The 20,245-nt window shown below is 29.4% G+C and overlaps 2 protein-coding genes across 3 annotated transcripts in view; one reads left to right on the forward strand and one right to left on the reverse strand.

Moving 5' to 3' along the window:
• Positions 1–18,369, forward strand: part of tor (tyrosine protein kinase receptor torso) — a 20,355-nt gene extending 1,986 nt beyond the window's left edge. The window contains exons 3-19 of the mRNA XM_067044856.1: positions 3,663–3,796; positions 3,875–4,010; positions 4,143–4,241; positions 6,527–6,597; positions 6,668–6,830; positions 6,921–7,069; positions 9,889–10,036; positions 10,103–10,215; positions 10,329–10,515; positions 12,762–12,928; positions 13,147–13,207; positions 16,059–16,106; positions 16,182–16,255; positions 16,356–16,570; positions 16,642–16,779; positions 17,998–18,147; positions 18,236–18,369. Coding sequence (XP_066900957.1) covers positions 3,663–3,796; positions 3,875–4,010; positions 4,143–4,241; positions 6,527–6,597; positions 6,668–6,830; positions 6,921–7,069; positions 9,889–10,036; positions 10,103–10,215; positions 10,329–10,515; positions 12,762–12,928; positions 13,147–13,207; positions 16,059–16,106; positions 16,182–16,255; positions 16,356–16,570; positions 16,642–16,779; positions 17,998–18,147; positions 18,236–18,254 — 2,072 coding nt within the window. The 3' untranslated portion in view covers positions 18,255–18,369. The remainder of the gene's footprint in view (positions 1–3,662; positions 3,797–3,874; positions 4,011–4,142; positions 4,242–6,526; positions 6,598–6,667; positions 6,831–6,920; positions 7,070–9,888; positions 10,037–10,102; positions 10,216–10,328; positions 10,516–12,761; positions 12,929–13,146; positions 13,208–16,058; positions 16,107–16,181; positions 16,256–16,355; positions 16,571–16,641; positions 16,780–17,997; positions 18,148–18,235) is intronic.
• Positions 18,370–18,516: 147 nt separating this feature from the next.
• LOC106682772 (fas-binding factor 1) overlaps positions 18,517–20,245 on the reverse strand; it is a 21,277-nt gene continuing 19,548 nt past the window's right edge. Inside the window, exons 20-21 of one of the 2 annotated variants that reach the window (XM_014423814.3) lie at positions 19,547–19,660; positions 18,517–18,759 (exon numbers count right to left, since the gene is read on the reverse strand). In XM_014423814.3, the coding sequence (XP_014279300.1) occupies positions 18,679–18,759; positions 19,547–19,660 (195 nt within the window). In that variant the 3' untranslated portion in view covers positions 18,517–18,678. The remainder of the gene's footprint in view (positions 18,760–19,546; positions 19,661–20,245) is intronic. The other variant, XM_067044851.1, reaches the window with a different exon arrangement.

Below are 20,245 nucleotides of genomic sequence, written 5' to 3' on the forward strand. Positions count from 1 at the left end.
ATATTAAAAACATAGTTTGATAAAACCGATTCACATTTCACTTATAATTTGATACATATTTACAATACAAAATTTATGTTCTAAACAAGTATATATTATTATTATTTTTTTTTTAAACTTAAGTAGTAATATATGCAAAAAGGGATTCATTCTTTACTCAAAATTAAAACCATTTCATGTAATGATAAGATAATACCAATCAAGTGACACTTTTTTCTAGTCATGAAAAAGTATCAAAAGACTGGTATGAAATAGACCCCGTGTACTACCATTATTTGGATCAGCTATAACAAATGAATACTTTCCCAACTTGTTCACGATTTTATATGGTCCTTCAAAAAGCGGTAGTATTTGGCATTTACCACACCTGGCAATGGTATCCTTAAGGCCTTCACAAACACCATATCCCCTTCCCCTATCTTGAAGTATGTAAATTTTTTATTACTGTTATATTTTTCTTTATTTCTGTCTCCAAATTTCTCAATTGTAACTAAAATGACTATTTGCAGCTCTATGGGGTTTAGAAACATTCTCCTGCTTTTTAAAACCTGTATTTGGTACATAGTCACAGTTGCTGTTACTTGCAAATGGTCGGCGCTTATAAAAAAAACTGTTATTTCCTGGTGATCTAAGATCATTTACCATAGTATGTCTTGGTATCATATTTAAGACATCAAATAGCTCTGATATTGTTTCTACACGTCTATTTATACATATGTTGTAGACCCGTTCACCAAAATGTCTGTTAAAAAGACTACACAGAGTGTTCTCCTCAAAGATTTTTGCCGTGATCATTCTTGTTGAGAAATGAGTTAAATATTCTGTAGGACTCATCTTCTCAAAATTTAAATAATCCCCATTTAAAATTCCTAAAAGGTAGGCTTTATAGGTTTTACTCCCAAAATTAGATATAAATTCATCCATAAACACTTGGAAATTATGAAACTTGTTTTGATTTATTAAAAACCAACAATACGCAGACTCTAAAAGATGTGACTGAATTATTTCCTTAATTTCTTCCCAGCTCATATACAATTTTATTTGTGATTTTAATTTTAAAATGAACTCAAATGGATCATCCTGCCTATTATCCCTAAATTTTAATTTCCCAACACTTTCCGTATTTATGAATGTTCCCTGAGTTACTTCCCCTAAAACTCTAACATTTCGGCTCACCCTTATCTCCTGGCTTAGCTGTTCCACATCCCGTTTATGTTTTAATTCTAAATCAGCTACCAAACCTCTCGTTTTATTTTCTTCCATACGACATTCATCAATTTTTTCAGATAGTTCAATGTTTTGTTCTGTCAATTTTGCAGTTAAATTTGTTTCAACTTCTTCAATTTTTTTATCTACTGTATTTTCTAACTCTGTTAATCTTACCCTGTTATCTTCACGTAACTCCATGTTCATTTCTTCCATTCGATCCCTCACTTTGTTCATATCATCTTGTATATCACCCTTCATTTTGTTCATATAATCTTGTAAATCACCCTTCATTTTCTTCATATCATCTTTTAACTCACCCTTCATATCGGCTAAAATCATCATTAATTGTTGAAACATGGCTTTATTATCAAAATTATCCACCTTTGAATTTGCTCTCACTAATTCATTTTCATGTACACTATTTTCTACCGGTAAGTCATTACTACCTCTAATGTTTTGGACAACATTATCTTCATCATTTTCATTTAATACTACCACCATATCATACAAATTTCCAAGAATCACCTCTTTAGGATCTCTACAATCAGTTGTCCTAACATTATCCTCCATCATTAACATTAACTACTTAAGTTATAAAAAATGTATACAAAACTTATTAAAAAATAACCCTTCTAAAGGCTGTGTTCTGATTGCCCTGACCTAATTTGTAAAGAATTAGGCCACACCTGATGGGCGACAAAATGTAATAATTTTAAAATTATTAAAATTTAAAATAAAAAGAATTTTTATCGTTTTTTAACTTTTTTCAAATATAAGAGATACTTTGGGTTCAAATTAAGAACTTTAATACTAAATGGATAATAGAATTTTATTTTTAATTATATAATATAAAAGACTCTTAATCTCAGGGCAGATTTCTAGGCAATCAGAAAAACAGACACTTTTACTATTAACTTAATTAAATTAATATCTCTTTTACAATTGTATTTAAATTTAGGTGTAACAAAACTAACCAAGTTCACAATCTTCTTTGTTTATAATGTTATTGTCCTAGCGTCCAAAATGGCTTCCAGCCGAAGTACGTCCTCTCACCAGGCAATCCAAACTCACAATGCACATTTCCTCTCCTCTATCTTCGATGTTTACTGATCAATCCAAAATAATCGATTGTGTTACAATCGCTCCGCTTTACTTGCTATGGTTTGTGATGCGAACAGTCTATTGACAATTGTTATGCTTTTCTATTTCTTATTTGATTTTTCTTTTTTTATAATTACTGTATAGAAACAACAAAGGTTGAAAATCTTCAATCCATCTTAACACAACCAACCCAACGAACACTTTGGAAGGACGCGCACCGCCATCTTTTGTTGTTTTGAAGCAGCGTATTTCTTTTAGACAAAGAAAACTGGTTAGCTTGCTTTTTGATTTAAAATAACAAATAACAATATTAAAATGATACATACAATAAAACCCTTTATACATCAAAATATACTATTTACTCAAAAAGAGCATATTACAGTATACTCGATTACATGAACATTATGAAGCAAATTTCCTATTAATTTGACACAATTCCATATTATCTCAGTGTTGTCTGGGAAATTCAACTTATATCCACCTATTTATTATATATAATTTGAATGTAATTGATATTATATGCAATAAGAGTGTCCCACAAAATTTTGGTCGGATGAAATGTCTATAGAAGCAGGTTAATTTTTTTTTAAATATTGCAAAATCATAATATTGGATTTTTTGGAATTACGATTTTATTGTGATATTATAGTGTTCTTTTTACACTAACCCTTTCTGAATGGTCAGGTCTGTATAACGGATAAAATCATCTTTCCTATAAGTGTCTGTTATGCAGAAGCTAAATAGGCCAATTTTAAAAACCCCAAATATATAATTAATTTAATATACTGTGAAGCTTCCCTATAATGGACAAATACGAGAAATATTTTATGTGTAGAGATAAGTGCCCACCTTAAGAGAAGTTAAAAGGAAAAAACAGATTTTTAAAGAAAAAAGTATAATATTATAATTATACTTATTAAAAATAGAAAATATACATATTTATGGCTTACTTCACAGTGGTGCTAAGTACATTTCCGCTAACTTTACAAACAATACTATCAAAATTCTCTCTTTTATAAAAAATTAGAACTTTTCAAATAATATTCCTTAAAAAGAGAACCCTTTGTTGTAGTTTTTGTGTTAGTGAACCATCAATATCATTGGGTTAATGGTGTAAGTGAACAACTTATACTAATAGTTAATACAATGAATATAAAATAGAACTTCTTGGAAACTGTTACAGAGAATTAAAATACTGAGCTTAATAATGTCTCTGTTCCCTAGGCAGAAGCTAAAAACCTTTGGTAGCCAGCCAGTTGGTAATGAAAGAATATCCATAAATAGGAGAAGTTTCACTGTATCTCATCACAACTTAATGATTTTTCAAAAATAACTTTAAAAACTCTTTCCAGAAAACAAGCCTAATTTACTTTGCCGTGATGAAAACAAACTTGTGGTATCCTGGCTGGAAAGTCGACAAAATGACTCAAAATATTTGATTGAATATCGACCTCAGTTCAGTGAAAACTGGAAACAGGAAACAATTGTAACAGCCCCCAAAATTAACTTAATAAAGCTAATTTTTTTTTAAATAATGTTTTAAATCCTAGTATTGTTAAAACAGATTGCAAAAATACCTGACAAGAACTTTGTATCTATTAAGAATTTAACAGGAGGATATATATTTCGTATTAAAATATTTAGTGATGGAAAGCCAACAGGTGTAATAATGGAATCGGAAGTACTTTACACATTGCCCAGTAAGTTACATAAGATTTAACTATAGCTGTATAGGTCCTCAATGTAGGACTTAAGCCAAAAAAAAAAAAAAGATTTAATTATGCATTCTTAAAACTAATATTAAGATATTCTTAAAACTAACAATATTGAAGGGAACAAGTCACTAAGTGAGATCAAGAAAGCCTGGATTACAGATTTTGTACCACATGGAACATATTTGACAACAACACTTAATTGGGAACCAATTTCAGGTAAGAAGGAAACTAATGCATCGACTTTACCTTTTAAAATGCTTCATGGTGAAGGGAACTACATATTTGATTCAAAATCTTTCTTTTTATTTTAAGAAATTATATTTTATTATGTCTCTAATGGTTGAAATTTAGTTCTGTGAGCATATCAATCTTATATGTTTCATTTCGATGACCCCAATCACCATCATCTTCTAGATATTATGTTTTGTAAATTAATTTTTTTTAATCTATACACTTGTTTCCACACAAGCTCTTTGACATAAATTGCTATTTCCAGATTAGATAATTTATGCTATTAAAATTGTCTTTTTCCATATTTGAAAAACACTTTTTTTTAAAAAATCTTTAAATAACAAAAATTGTTTTTTTTTTCTGGTCTTGAGAATATAAAGTGTTAATCAAGCCAAGATTTAATATTGAAAATAATTAATTGTTTTTTTATTTCTAAGTTGAAGACCAAGAATAAAATACAGTAAAGAAAAAATGAAATTAATAATTGTGTTCTAAATGTTTATATTATATTTACATGACTTTTTTCGTCACATTTAATGTTAGAAATATACACAATCTCACAGGCATCCATTCAACAAAACAAACATTGCATTTCCTTTTATCTGCAACCTTGAGCCGACTAAGAATTAAAAACCTACAACCAATATGAAAAAAAATTACCAATATTTAAGTTTTTAAAACACTTTAAAATAGATTTAATATTATTGTTTACAAAACACCCATAATAATTCAATTGAAAGGAATTGTATTTTTACAGTACAAATAATTATCATTAAAACTATATAATAATAAATTTAAACATCAAAACATTTAATTACTGTATCAAATAATAATTGCACACACAGCAAAACTAAGCTGGAATATTCAGGAATATATTGTCCATATTTTTTACAATATTCTCTCCTTTTACCTTCCATATACATTTTAGCGTTTACTTCATTTCTATGACAACTAATTACATATTTTTGTATTTATATTATTCCTATCAATACAAAAAGATCTCTACAATATATATATTTTTTATCAACTCAGTTGATGTACCTGATTTGGGTCAACCTTAGTACTAGAAAGTTTTTTCTACAACCCACAACGCCAACCACCCCTTGTGCTCCTAAACCACTAAATAATGTTTTTATGAAACTTTAGGGCTGTTAGGTCATAATGGTGAAGTATGCAAAGACTTTCTAGAAACAATTTTATTTGATATATAAGACAGACATAGTATAATTCAATGCCATCTTCAACAATCAGTCATAATTTTTTTTAGATCATTTCTTCTATAAGTTTTCTATGTATAAGCATTTTCACTCATGGCTATTACTTTTTGTTATTTTATTAACTCTTGACAGTCGGTGATATGTTTTGATAAGGTAATATAAAACTATAATATAATACTTTCATACAATTAAGATAAAATTATAATATGATACTTTCATGCAATTAAAGATCTAAAATGATAGAAATTTATTTACTTATATTGAGTTAAATAATAAGACTCAGTAAAACAAGGAATCAGTGTATAGTCGCCACTCCCAGCCTTTAATATGGCCTTAGGCTTTCTTATATTGTTATAAGTAAACACTTTCAATACTTACTACATTTAATAATCTTATATTTGTCAATGTATATTGGAATCTTAAGAAGATAATTATGTCAAAAATAATTATAGTGAATATAGCCTTCCTGATCCGCTCCATATCCCAGCTTAACATTTTGTATTATCTTACTTTGAAAACAACTACCTACAACAAGCAGAGCAGTATTTGAAAAAAATTACTTATATTAAACTACATTATAACTTTTGATAAAAGGAAGAATTATAATGATAACATCAGGAATAATCCAATTTCAAGGAGGACCTGAGAATTCCCTTCGAGGATTATATAAAGAGAATAGGAGAAAGTAGAGGGAAATCTCTTACCCAGGCAAAGAGAATTTGTTGGATGCTGGAAATGGTACAAAGAGGAAAAGAAAGAGAAAGTAGAAGAAATCCAGTTTTTCTCTAATTCAAATTTTGGTAACATAATATGTTCTTTCGATTTCTGATGACTGTCAGCTGTCATTGTAAATTTATGATAAATAGAATACAATATATGATAAAGCAAGTGTTCTTAAGACAATAGTATAAAATAAATAAGTTTTAGCGAAGCATATAACTAATGTTCATATTGAAAGTACTGGACTAAGCAGTTCATTAATTCAAAGCTAGTGTTTCAAACACTCATTGTTAAGAATCTATGCTAGTCATTAATTCATTTCTTTACTTCAAGAACTTGTTTGCGGATACCACATAGTTATTGGGACCATAGGGAAGCAAGAAGTAGAAGAAATAATACCAACTGTAAGAAAACATTTACAATGTCATAATTTATTTATTTTTTTAAAAATTAAAAACAAAAATTTGTTAACAGGTAGAAGACTTGTATCATGTAAAAATAAATAATTTATTTTATTCAATGGAATACGTGATTCAATTGTATGCTGAAACTGAATTTTATGCAAGTGAATACTATCTGATCAATTTTAAAACACCTTCATGCAATGAAATAAATAATTATGACTATAATATTTGTGGTGAGTTAAATACAAAAGCATTGACATGACCCATTTTTTCTTCTTTGATTTACAGTTAATAATTATTTTATTTGTTTTATTTTTTTCTAGGACCTGTAAAACCGTCAAATTTGAGTGCATATTTTGAAGAATGTAAAGCCATTATAATGTGGATGACTCCACATAAATTTCCTGATTCATATTTAGTAAAAATTATAATGTTAACAAATGGTGCCCAGTTAAATTTTACAATCAATGGGGTAATGTGACAACAAGAAATTTGCTTTAAATTGCTCAGCTCTTTGGAGTGGGGTGGCTCAGTGGTAAGGCACTGTGCTACAAACTCCAAGGATCCAGGTTCAAATCTGATAGTGGCAGATAATAATTTTTAGTTTCACTGTAGCCATTAGTTAGCTCTGTGGGTTCGGGAGCCCTCCAGGTTCCACCCAGCCACATGAAGTGGGTACTCTTAATTGGGTACAAATTTGGTGGTCGAGCGTAATTCTGACTAAATCACCTCCTTGCACAACCATTGGTCTAGTAACAGTACTTCCTTACAAAGTACTGCACCCCTGACCTTCATGGATAGTAGCAGTACTGATTTAATTTTTTTCTTTATTCAACTCTTGAACTTACTCTTCGAAATATATGCAATCATCTTCCTCCTCTGATCCAAAAGTTCAATGGCCTACACCATTAGCAATTTGAAGATCGAGGAAGCATTTAACAAGATTTACTTATTTCACTCTATCTCATTATTTTTTTTCGTAAAGGTACTTTACAAAATTTATTTATACCTTCCATTTGACTGACATTTATATTAACTGAATTTTAAATAGATACCTAATGCATAGGAAATGAAATGACTTTAATGAACACATTTGCTCTTGTTTACTTGATACTTGAAGGTTAGAATAATAATCAGAATTTTGAAACTTTTTAATTTCATATTCAGAGTGATTTCTCATTTAACAGAAAGATTCTTTTCAAATGCTATGCAGTTTTACATAGTTTAGTAACAATCATTTTAAGGCATTTGGTAAAATAAATCATGCAAAACATTATCATTAACAAAATAGAATATTATAATCAATGTTTTTTTATAGCTAATTATCTACAATTAATGATATTATATTTTCTATAATTTTAAAATATTAAACCAATCGGAGTCCCTGGAGACTTTATGGGTGAAACTGAAAACAAAATACATAAATCGAGACTTATTAGAGTAATATATAAAATATTAGTATTAGACTAAATTTCATATAGGATATTTTAAAATTACAGAAATGTTTAACACAATGTAAATACCATTCACTGATATTGGCTGCATCCTCTTAAAACTGAATGAAGTTTTTGAGAAAGGAGACTTTGTCATAGTTTTCGAGTATTTATTTAATTAATAATTTCATTTGATAACCTTTTATATTGCTAACAATAAAGCTATTGTAAGAAGGCAAAGAAATGTTGAATATTTTTTTAATGAAATAATAGATTATTGCAAGAGCCTTTGTATTTAATATAAGTATAATTTACATTTCAGGATAAGATCAACATATTAAAATTCTTCAATATATAACAAGTGTGGTCTTACTAGATGTCAACATAAACAAGATTATATGAAATGTTAATTTGTAACACTTTTAATTATTCGAGCAATGTGGAAGTTGCAACAACTAAAACTATACTGTTTTAAAATTATTTCCAGAGATACAACAAATAATTTATCTTAAAATAAAGCTATTTACAATTAAAAAAACAACAAAAACTGAAACACAGTAAAACCTTTATTACTAAGATCCACCATTCTTGAGAATTTTTCTTTGACCAAAAGTGAAGGATGGACAGGAAGCTTTGCCTTGTTGATATTTCATTTTATTCTGATTGAAAATGAGTGGTACTTCACTTTTAAAACTCTATATACTTTTTTGATTTGCTCACAGTAAAACTCAGCATCAAGAGCACTTTGACTACCTTCGTCTAGGGCCATCTGCTGTTCTAGAGTTGAAACTGAAGAGACTCATGAATTGCTTTGTAAGATTTATCTTTGGGTTTCCAAGGCGCTCTCATGTCTCCTAATTGAAGTGGCTCGGTTCAACCTCCTGAAGAAAATACCTTCTTACCTCCTTAAGTCTTTAAAATAAAAAAACCTACTTATATTCTTGAGCTCCTCACTCTTTGTTCATGCATCCATTCATTAAACACCAAATCCTAACTAATTGATTTATACATGCCCTACCATAGAACCGCCTCATTCAGCTATTTCTTTTTCATACCTGCAACCTCCATTCTCTTTCCATCTTTATTCCCCAATTCGCATCCATTCTTTCCTTTAAAGAACACCTATTCCTTCACTTACAACATAACCAAGCCTCTGCATCAATGTGAACAATGTACATATATTGATTACCATTATAAATTTTAATTTAACTGAATGTTTTAATGTAATTTTAACCTGCATATTGAAACTTTCTAGATGTTTGCCAGACAATTAATCCTAACGTGTAACCATGTATTTATTCTTAGGGGACATTTGTCCCAGAATAAAATCATTTTTTCATTCATTTTCAAGAGCTAAACAACTTCACAATTCCACCAAACACAAAGCATAATTTTTTTGCAAAGTGGTCTTGACGAACCTCTTGGTAGGCCTTGCAATACCCAAACATATGCTGCTTGACAGAATGGAGTAATTCAGCATCATCCACATCTGAAGAGAGACCTGATTTAACTTTATCTTGTAGGCTGCTGTTTCCAGAATAAAACCACATGAACGAAAATGCTGCCAAACATTTTCGCCACAAAAATTTCCTCAGTTACTGCATTTACTTAGCCCTTCTTTCAAGTTGTGCCATAGAAAACCTTCAATGACAAATTTTCCAACATTTTCAATTACTTGGTACACATCAGTCCAATGGTATATGCATTGTATAAATCAGAAAGGAATAAGGATCAAAATGGAGACTTTTATGTGGTTACTGAATTCATTCACGAAGGCTTTTGTAATGACCTAGTACAATATAAGAATCTATTAAGATAAAATGATATAATAGCTGTCCAATGTTTTTGTTTAATGTAGAAAGAAAACAGCTTTGACATTGATACTACCACTTTTAGCAAGAGTTTTGAAATACATTTACGAGCAATAGCTAAAAATAAAGAAAGCCCAGCAACATTCATCAGACTTAAAAATCAATGTAAAATTATGAATAATCGGAAAACAGAAGGTATTATTTTAAAATAATAATGAATTATACTTCTAAAAGTTTTAGTAATCATGTCCTTCTTTATAGGTAAAAAGAATGAAACTAAGGAAGACACTGTATCAGAAAGGCAGGCTATAATTATCGTAATGCTGTTCTTAACATTAATAGTATTGGGCAGTTTTGTTTTCATTTTTTGCCAGGTATGCTCCCAATATCAGAATTGTTTAGGGCGGCATACAACAAAAGTAATATTTCTTTTAAGCTGTTTAAATAAACTTATACATAAAATTATTACAATGAGGCATGAAAACAGATGGAGAAGAAATCTGATGGAGTAAAGAAGGCGAAGGAAACCAAAGATAAATACATTGGATATGATATCACCTCAAATATGATTACGTTGAAGGAAGTGATTGGGAAAGGGGAATTTGGAGTAGTTTTCAAAGCTGTAATAAAAACGCAAAAAGAAGAAACTCAAGTGGCAGTAAAAACATTAAGAAGTAAGGTTCATGTAATAGAGATATTGAATTAAATAAAGAAATTAAACCAATTAAAAAATACATTAAACATTTTAAAAACTAAAATCATCTTGCTAAGTTCATTTTTAAAATTTAAATGCCCTAAAAATAAAAAATAAAAAAAGAAGAGGATTTATTTAAGTTCAATATATTTCTGCACTGGTACAAGAGTAAAGCTAATTATATAGTTTTTTTAATAGTATGTGGACTTAATTTAATTATTCAAGAAATTATAACTTATTTTGTGGTTAGAACCACTAGATTTATATTATGGAAAAACCTTAAACCATTCAAATTCATGGTTTTATTGAAAATATTTCATTCAATTCAGGTATAATATAAAGTATCTACCCAAATAAGGCCTGTCAGCCACTTTTATTTCTATCTGAATTATATTGGAATGTAGAAGTTAAACCTAAATCTGTACTACATTTGGTATAATTCTGGAATGTTATTTTTCAGTTGTTTAGTAAGTACCATCACATTTGTACTAATGTACTATTTACAGAGAGCTACTAATTCTTTACCATTGAATACAATGGCATACAACAAACATACCACATTCCTGCCGAAGAATTCTGATAAGTAAATGTATTGCATAAGCTTGTAATCTCTAGAATTAGTCACATTCATTGTAATTTTTACACAAACATACAACTTTTTCTGAAAACCAAACAAACCAGTTCTTCCAATTAAAGCCCACAAGTAAACTTTGAAAGGAGTGAAAATTATTTTTGGTAATTGACAATTTTATTTAAAATTCTGATAGTACCATAGTAAAATACTGCTGGGTACCATATTCATGCCGTTTTTTAATTCCCGTTTTATACAAATATTTCAAAAGTGATATAGAACCGTCGCTTCCTGAGAGTGTAAGTCCATCCGGGAAGGATTGCCTTTTTTTTTGTGTTAAGGTCTCCTCTTGTGAGATTGTAACATGTTGTACTTTGACCAACCTACTCGCAATAATTGTCTGGCAATAGAAGTCAGAAAAGTAAGGCTACCACGGAGGTCGGGAGATGAGGGTTTCAGTTCCGTTTGCCAATTTCAGGCACTTTTTAAATATTGCTCTATTTAAGTATCTTAAAGTCTCCTCTTTCTGTTTTAAGCATATATTTCAAAAGTGATATAGGACCATCACTCCTTGGGGGTTTTAGTAGGGTGGGAATAACTTTCTTTGTATGCACTTGTGTATAACAAACCAGCTATTTCTTTATTATTCAAGAAGATAATACTTCTCTTCATATTTTTCATATATAGAAAAATAAAAGTAAAATTTTACTAAAAAAATTTTTGAATGAACATTTTTTATTTTTCTGCTGTTAAAAAAATATTTATTCAAGGGTTTCTTGTATAAAAAATGGTTACTAACGCTGTTACAGCCTTGAAATAAATACTGCAACAATAGATTACAATGCCATGGACTATGTGCAAATAATATGGCACTTCCGGTGAGCCAATAATATTAAAAAATGCTGTCACATCCATAGCATATAACCGCCTTACATATATAATTTCAGTTTCGTACAACTTTTCGTTTCTGAGCTAGACTGTTCAAATACACATAGACCATTTTTAGAGAATTGGTTATTTGGACTCGGAGGACCTTAAAACCTGTATTCCAGTCAAAAACCAAAATTTGAAATTTGCCACAATTGCAATACTTCCCCTAACTATACATTCCATATATAGGTAAGTAAAAATAGACAACTATTTTAGATTAGATTAGAAATTAAAACCACAAAAAGAAATGGTTTTGTGTTTAAAATGTCAATGTAATATACATGAAGGGTAGTATTGTTTTTGGACCAGGGAGTTCTTTATAATTCTTCTTTGAATTACAACTTTTTGTTGTAATTAACAATTAAAATAAATTATAAAAAAAATAAACTTACTTAATGTGATTGTTAAGAAAAGTGGCAAGAAAAATCAAAAGGGACTCATAATATTATTTCTATAATAAGAAATAATAGTATCTGAGCCTCATTAGGAGTGAGATCTGTTATTGAAATCATGGAAAACCTAGAATTTTGAAAAAAGGTATTAAAAACGCATAAATCTTTAGGAAAGAAAGTTTAACCATTGTAAAAAAAACAACTTAAATATGCAATTGTTTTAAAATATATAATAAAATTATAAGTGCTTACAAAAAAATAATTAAAGATGGGCCTTATTTGGGTCATGTACTGTATTTAATTGTTACATTATACAGAAAACTTTACATTTAGGTAATGCAACAAAGGAAGACATTGAAAGTTTTCAAGAAGAGGTGGAAGTAATGAGAACGGTCGGCAAACATGAAAATTTGGTTTCTTTAATTGGTTACTGCCCAAACGAAAAATTTCTAGTGGTTGAGTACTGTGCTCTTGGTGACTTACAAAACTTCCTCAGAGAAGTATATATTTATATGATAAATTTATTTATTATAAAATTACATCTATCAGTTATCCTGCTTTAATCTTACACATATTTAATGAAATATTTAAAAAAAAACAAGATTTTTTAATCCAATATAAAGTACAATTTAGTAGCTTTGTTTGTTCTTACTTTCTTTGTATTAGACCTCTATCCTTCAATTGAAAACATTAATTGAATTGTACTTCTTTTTTTCAGGCACGGAAAACCAAACTATTGATACAGGAACTTGTCAACAGTGATTTTGCCGAAACAAACAGTATGTTATAGCAATATCTAAATATATTATTCTAGAAATAGGATAAATTATTTACAACAATTAGCAGTTTAAACTGTAATAACTAATTAATCCTAAAATAGACTTGTCTGGAATAGAGTGGTCCACCCAGACCATTTCTTTATCTAATAGGATAGACTGACCCAGGTAAAGAGGGATTGTAATAGCACTTCATTATACTCTTTGTCTTGCAATAAATAGTAACATTTGTATTTACTTAGTGCCAGAATTTTAATTGTTTAAAATTAAGTTTTACTTTTTTTTGCCCATAACTCGACATAATGGCTGAAAAGTTAGTAAATCATTAGTTTCAATTAATTTTCCTATTATATACAACAGTCAGTTTAAGCCATCATTAATAGAAGAACTTCTTAATTACAATTAAGGAAAATTGTGACTATTATTAGCCACAGAGTAATTACTTATTTTAAGCAACATTTATTAATTTTATTTTGAAAATGAATGACGTTGAATTGTATGAATTTTATAAATAAACTGTCCAAATCTTGGAATTATGGATTATAACAAAACTAAGGAGAGGTGGATAGGATATAAATGATCAGTGTGTTTGTGTTTTCTTATCTTCTTTCTTATCAAAGACTAGGAGATCTATTTTATTCTCTTCTCAATACAGCAGGCATGAACATGAGCAGGCATGAGGCATATTTTACCTATGTAATTTTTGAAAAAAATTGTTCCAATAAAATTTAGAAGACAGTGTTTGAAATTAAATTTTTGTATTAAATTAAATAATCCAATGGATTAATATATTCAAAATTTGAAATAAAATATTTGAGTTGTTATATTAGATATCATAATAATTTAAATCTATCTGTCCTTCCATCCCTCCGAAATGCTTGAGGCCATCCAAAAGATACAGGAAGATATTGACAGCATTAACGCATGGGTGTCTAACAATGATTTGAAGGTGAATGCCAAAAAAACGAAGGGCATTCTTATCGGTTCCAAGCGCCTCCTTCATACCCTTCCTTACTGTCCTCTACTATTCCTTAACAACCAACCGATTCACTTCTATCCTACAATAAAAAACCTTGGTGTCACCTTTGATCAACACCTCTCCACGCAAATCCATAACTGTACTCAAACAATTCCTAAAATTCCGTAATTCCATTCCTCAGAACACTCGTTAGCTCCTAGTATCCTCTCTCATCTTCCCCCACTTTGACTATGGATCCTTGGTGTATGGAGGGCTATCTGCAGGACTAGAGTTGAGACTGAAGAGACTCATGAATTGTTTTGTAAGATTTATCTTTGGGTTCCCTAGGCGCTCTCAAGTCTCCCGCTGGTATTCCGAGTTGAGGTGTGAGTTGAGGTGGCCTCTATCCAACCTCCTGAAGGCAATACCTTCTTGGTGTTTTTCTATTCCAAGTTCCTAACATCAAAAAACCTACCTATATCCTAGATCTCCTCACTCTTCGTTCATCATTCCACTCATTAAACACCAGATCCCATCCGAATGATTTATATATGCCCTGCTATAGAATCTCCTTCTTTAGCAAATCCTTTGTCATACGTGCAACCTCCCTCTGGAATTCTCTTCCCATCTCCATTCGCCAGTCCTCATCCATTCTCTCCTTTAAACAACACCTATTCCTTCATTTATTGAATAACCAAACCTCCACATCTTTGTAATCAAATAAATAGGCAGGTATTGATTACCATTATAAACAGTAGTAAAGCCAATATACCAATGTAATTTCATTCTACTATCTGAAAATTTGTAAACACTCGCCAGAAAAAATCTCACTATATGAACCATGTATTTATTCTTAGGGGACATATGTCCCAGAATAAAGTTATTTTTTCATTTCATTTCAATAGTAGTTTTTTTATAAAATAACCTGAAGATGAAATGGTAACTGGTTAGGATCACTAACAAATATGTAGTCAACTTAAAGATGCTTTAAAAATTGTTACAATGTTTATCTAAAACCTTATCTTTTTACACAATGTGCTTCTGGGAGCAATTTTTCTTTTGAGCCAAAGTAAGTTTCCCACTATCCTTTGAAATTTTGTTTTTTACATGATGCTAATTTTCATAATTTATTTTTCATTTTTTTACCATAATTTATCTTTTTTAACACACAAGGTACAGGTGAATTGCCCAGAAGTTCAACCATTTTTCAGATAAATGTAATCTTTCTAACTGTTAGTACCCTTCATCATATTAGATGACAAAGAGATTATAATTCAACCTACAGAATACCACAGTACCATTGAGATTATATCAGAAAGGACCTATATATATTGAAAAATCTATTAGTTTAATTTTGTCAATTAGAGCCATTTTAGGAGGAGCCCTTCATATGCTAAATAAAAATATTAATTATTGTTACATTACACCAAATAAATAATTATGATCTTATTCAGGACATTAAAACTAGCAGAGTAGCTTTCATACTAGTTAAAAAACAGTTAACAAGTGTTAGAATCAAAAACAGAATAACTGTTGTCGAATTTAGGGAAGGTTTTATAAATAAAGACAATGAGAGTGTGTTTTCACCAATAGACGCCACGACTGTTCTAGCCCTAAGGGACGCAAGGTATCCCATGCCAGAGCAGTGTCGCCATCAACTGTTTTATTTTACAATTCAAATAATAAAACCTATTTTCTACAACAATAACATACTCCTACATAACTATCAAACCATCTCAAAGATGCTAAATTTTAACCGTTATGTTTATTTTTCAACTTAAATACAAGATTAAAAGTGCTCAAAAATAATAATAATGAACAAACAACATATTCCTATTTAGAAATCCATCTCATCTATATAATAAAAAAATGATCATTAATTAAAATGTTTTCAAGGATTTCAAGACAGCAACATTGTATCAAACATGATCTATGAGCGAACAGGTATTTATTCATAAAATATTTCCTACTATGCTTTAGAAATTTTTTATGTCTCTATAAAATAAAAGTAAGTTTCAGAAGTTGAGCAGAAACACCTCAAGTTGAATATTGTAGATTTACTTTATCTGACAAGACAAGTAGCTACTGGAATGGTAAATTTTCATATATTTTTTTAAAATTTCCTATATCCTATTATTAAGTTGAAAATGCAATGCTCTTTGGAACAAATCATTTAGAGAACAGTTGTTACAGGAATACTTGACCAATAATAAAATAATTCATCGAGACCTAGCGACAAGAAACATTCTCTTGACTTTAGATCTCATGGCTAAGATATCTGACTTCGGCCTAAGCCGGGACATCTATGAGGAGTCTATTTACAGGAAGAAAAGAGTCTCCAAGCTCCCAATAAAGTGGATGGCCATAGAATCTTTGTCTCACCATATATTTACTTCGCAGAGTGATGTGTAATTTGAGTTTCTTAAAATATAATAAACAGCAATAAAATAATAATCATCACTTTGTTTTAATTTTATAGATGGTCTTTTGGAATTCTCCTTTGGGAAGTCATGACCCTCGGAGGAGCCCCTTATCCTTCCATTCCCTCGGCTCAGGTCTACAAGCTGCTAAAGACAGGCTATAGGATGGAGAAGCCACCATCATGCAATGGTCAAGTGTAAGTTAGATATATTTAGTAATGATTGTGTGAACTTATCGAAGTAAATAAGAGAATAATTTTCCTTTGGCTCATCCTTTTAGATAGTTAGATCACATGAATATTTTTTGGGATTACATTGATTGGAAATATGAATGGATGCCATCTTGGTTTACTAATCTATCAAAATGTTTCTTAGCGTCTACATAATTCTTCTCAAAATGTATTTTTAATTCCTAATTAAATATTAACTGAACATTGTTTTTCGTCGTAGTCCTCTGTATACATCATCTGTAAGTAAGAAATAGATTTTTCATACATGTTCTCTTTCTCTGTCTGTATCTTGATGCTCTGATCCTGATAAACGTTTTAAATTTTATTATGCGGTCTACTAATAGGTCTTCCTTTTTTGTTGCACTAAATTTAAACAAAATTTGTCGAGAACTCTGTATTTAGGCAATATAATTTTACAAAAATGTATGATTTTTCTTTTCCAACAGTTTGGATAGTTGAATTTTGATATTATTGTGACAACAGGTGACAAAGATTATATTGTTTGGGCATAGCTGGAGATTCAGCGGCAAATGTGTCTAACATCTCTGTTTACCAGGATTCTGGTTCCTATAAATCCTCAGAGAGGACCATAGTTTATATTTAATTACAGAATATTTGTCCATTCTAAGAAGTAAGAACCTTCCTGCCATAAATGAATTTATTAGCCTATTGCTTTGATTTAAAATATTTCTTACCATTTGAATTTGCTCCAATCCTTAACTTTTTCTCTTAGGATCAGTCTAATTTTCTTGACAGTTGATGCTTTTATACCACTAGCACCATAGTTTATTAACAGATCGGCATACTGAATGTCATCCCTGAATCATTGATTCACTTCTAAATTACAAACTCTTCAGAGACACCACCACAAAGAGAGTGGCTCCAGAAACAGTCCTTTGTCACAGAGGAGTCATGGATGGAAATGGTCATGTTCTGTGGAAATGATGATCATGATCGTATCTCCCGAAGAGGATCTGAACAGTAAGACAAATAAACAGAAAAAAGTAAACTTCTGGCCTCGATAGTGTTTATTTTATATAACACAAATCTACACTAGTTGGTGCTATAAGTTAATTAAAAATTAAAGGCAGGCTATGTCTAAAGATATTGCTCACTTTAATATTTTAAACCACAAATTATACCAAAATTTTGTAAAGTACCAGTACTAAATGCTTTGCTCAATAGGTATGAAATAATGACTTTGTGCTGGAAAGAAAAACCATATAACCGACCATCTTTTTCACAAATTATAACAAAATTAGACAAGATTCTCAATAACGGATCTGTTCAAAATGATGACAGTTTTGACACCAAAAGTCTAAATTATGCTCATATGTAAGTTGGCCATCCATCATTTAATTGATAACTGATAACTATAGTTTCCATTGTTAATTAATTTTATTTTATTTTTTAATATTTTTAGAGGCTCAATGGAAGAATGAGAAATCAGAAAAAAGAATCTTTCATCTAATGCTAGAGAGAAAAGTAGTGAATGATGTAGTTCTATTTTAATCTATATTTTGATGTTGGGAAAACATAATAAAAATTTATACATCTTAAACCACTTTATTTTACTTATAGAAAAATTTACAAAAATGGAAAACTTGCCAATGGTGATTATAAAGGTATTGGCACACACATAAACACATGACAAAGTATAATAAAGATGAACACCACAAATTTTTAAATTTAAATAATACTGTTCTTACCTTAAAAGAAATAAAATAGATAAGTAAAACCAATAAACATAGTTTTTCTATCACGTGCAGGGGAAAAATAGTATCAAGACAAAAAATAGTCTGGAACAATATAATGTACAAGGATTTGAAGACAACTGCAGCATATTATAAAAATAAAATTTACATGTCATTTACGAGCTGTCATAAATGACTCAAGTTCTTTTTCAGCCTTTAATCTCATAATAACCGCTTTTGGATCGACGAAAACCTACAAAATAATCACAAATAATGAAATTAATAGAAAATAAATAAAGAACAGAACATATCTAATTTCTATTAAATTAATTAACCATAAAAATAGTTCCAACATGATAAATAAGTTCAAAATTAACTTCAAGGTCAAGCACTGTATTTGGATTATTCATTTAAATATAATTTATCGTATGTTTTCTTTATTCGGTGGATACCAGAGATTTTTGGATTATGTATTATTTTTCAATTAAAGTGGGGAGAGTATTGTGGTTAATTTGAATTCTTAATTCAACTCAACCACAGTACTCTCCCAACCTATGTGGGTGGTAAGGAAAGTAATAATAATGGTGAATTAAATACCACTGTATTTAAATGACGATAAAATTGTTTATAAAAATAAATCTAGGACAATGCACAACCAATATTCTTTAATTGAATAATCAAATAATTAATTTTGACAACCTATAAAAAATATTTAACTATTTTGAAAATAAATATAGATCACTATAAAAAATAAATGTAACCAGTTATGTAGTTGTTAACAGCGTTTTCATGTACTCGTGACTTAAAATCATGTATAGATAAAAAAAAAAAATGAAGTAAAAAACAAACAATGCAATCATAAGACAAAAAAAATGTTTAATAGCCATCTGATACTAAATTAACAATACATCTATAACTAAAAACTGTTATTCTAACAACTAACTTTATGCTCTATGAAAAAACTGTATCATTGGTTAAAATATGAAAAGAATTTTTTAAAGATAGAAAAGCAAATAATTGTATATAATAATAATAATAACCTTAGAGGGATTAATAGTAAGTTCTTCAGCAGGATTCAATTCAGGTAGTATCAATTCAAGCTGCGCTTTTCTTCGTTCTAATTCAATTTTTTCTCTTGCTATTTCCAACCTCTCCTAGAAAGTACATTAGTTTTTTTTTTTTTAAATAGATCCTAATGAAGTAACTAAATATATTAATTCATAATAAGTTCAATTGATTTATCGTGTTAATACAATTAATTGAGGTATTACGTTCCAAAAATAACCAAATTAATTTTTTATTTTGTTAATTAATAGTTTTGTGACTATATTATATGAGGTAAAGGGAATTTTTCCAAAAATGGCTAAATAACATGTGAAAACTGCTTTTGAAACAGATTATTTTTTCTTGTGATATTCTACAAGGCTTGTTATAAAATCGAAAGAAAAAACCCTTTAACAATCATCTGTTACTAAATTTGCATGCTTCTGTAACCAAAACCTATTGTTCTAAGAACTGACATTATGCTATATTAAAAAAAATTGTATTTTTGAATCATATTCTTCAAAATGTTATTCAGTCCTTTGTTTATATCTGTTCCTGCCATATCAACACTGATCAAGACCTACAATCATGGTTCAAACATCGGCAAATAAATAGTTGAGGGCTATTTTTTGTTTCTTCTTGATCGCAACCCTGACCATGTTCTTGGAACACTTATAGTCTATAATTTATATATA

This window comes from Halyomorpha halys, unplaced genomic scaffold (genome assembly GCF_000696795.3).
Source record: "Halyomorpha halys isolate HHAL.00 unplaced genomic scaffold, Hhal_1.1 Scaffold441.1, whole genome shotgun sequence".
NCBI classification, from domain to species: domain Eukaryota; kingdom Metazoa; phylum Arthropoda; class Insecta; order Hemiptera; family Pentatomidae; genus Halyomorpha; species Halyomorpha halys.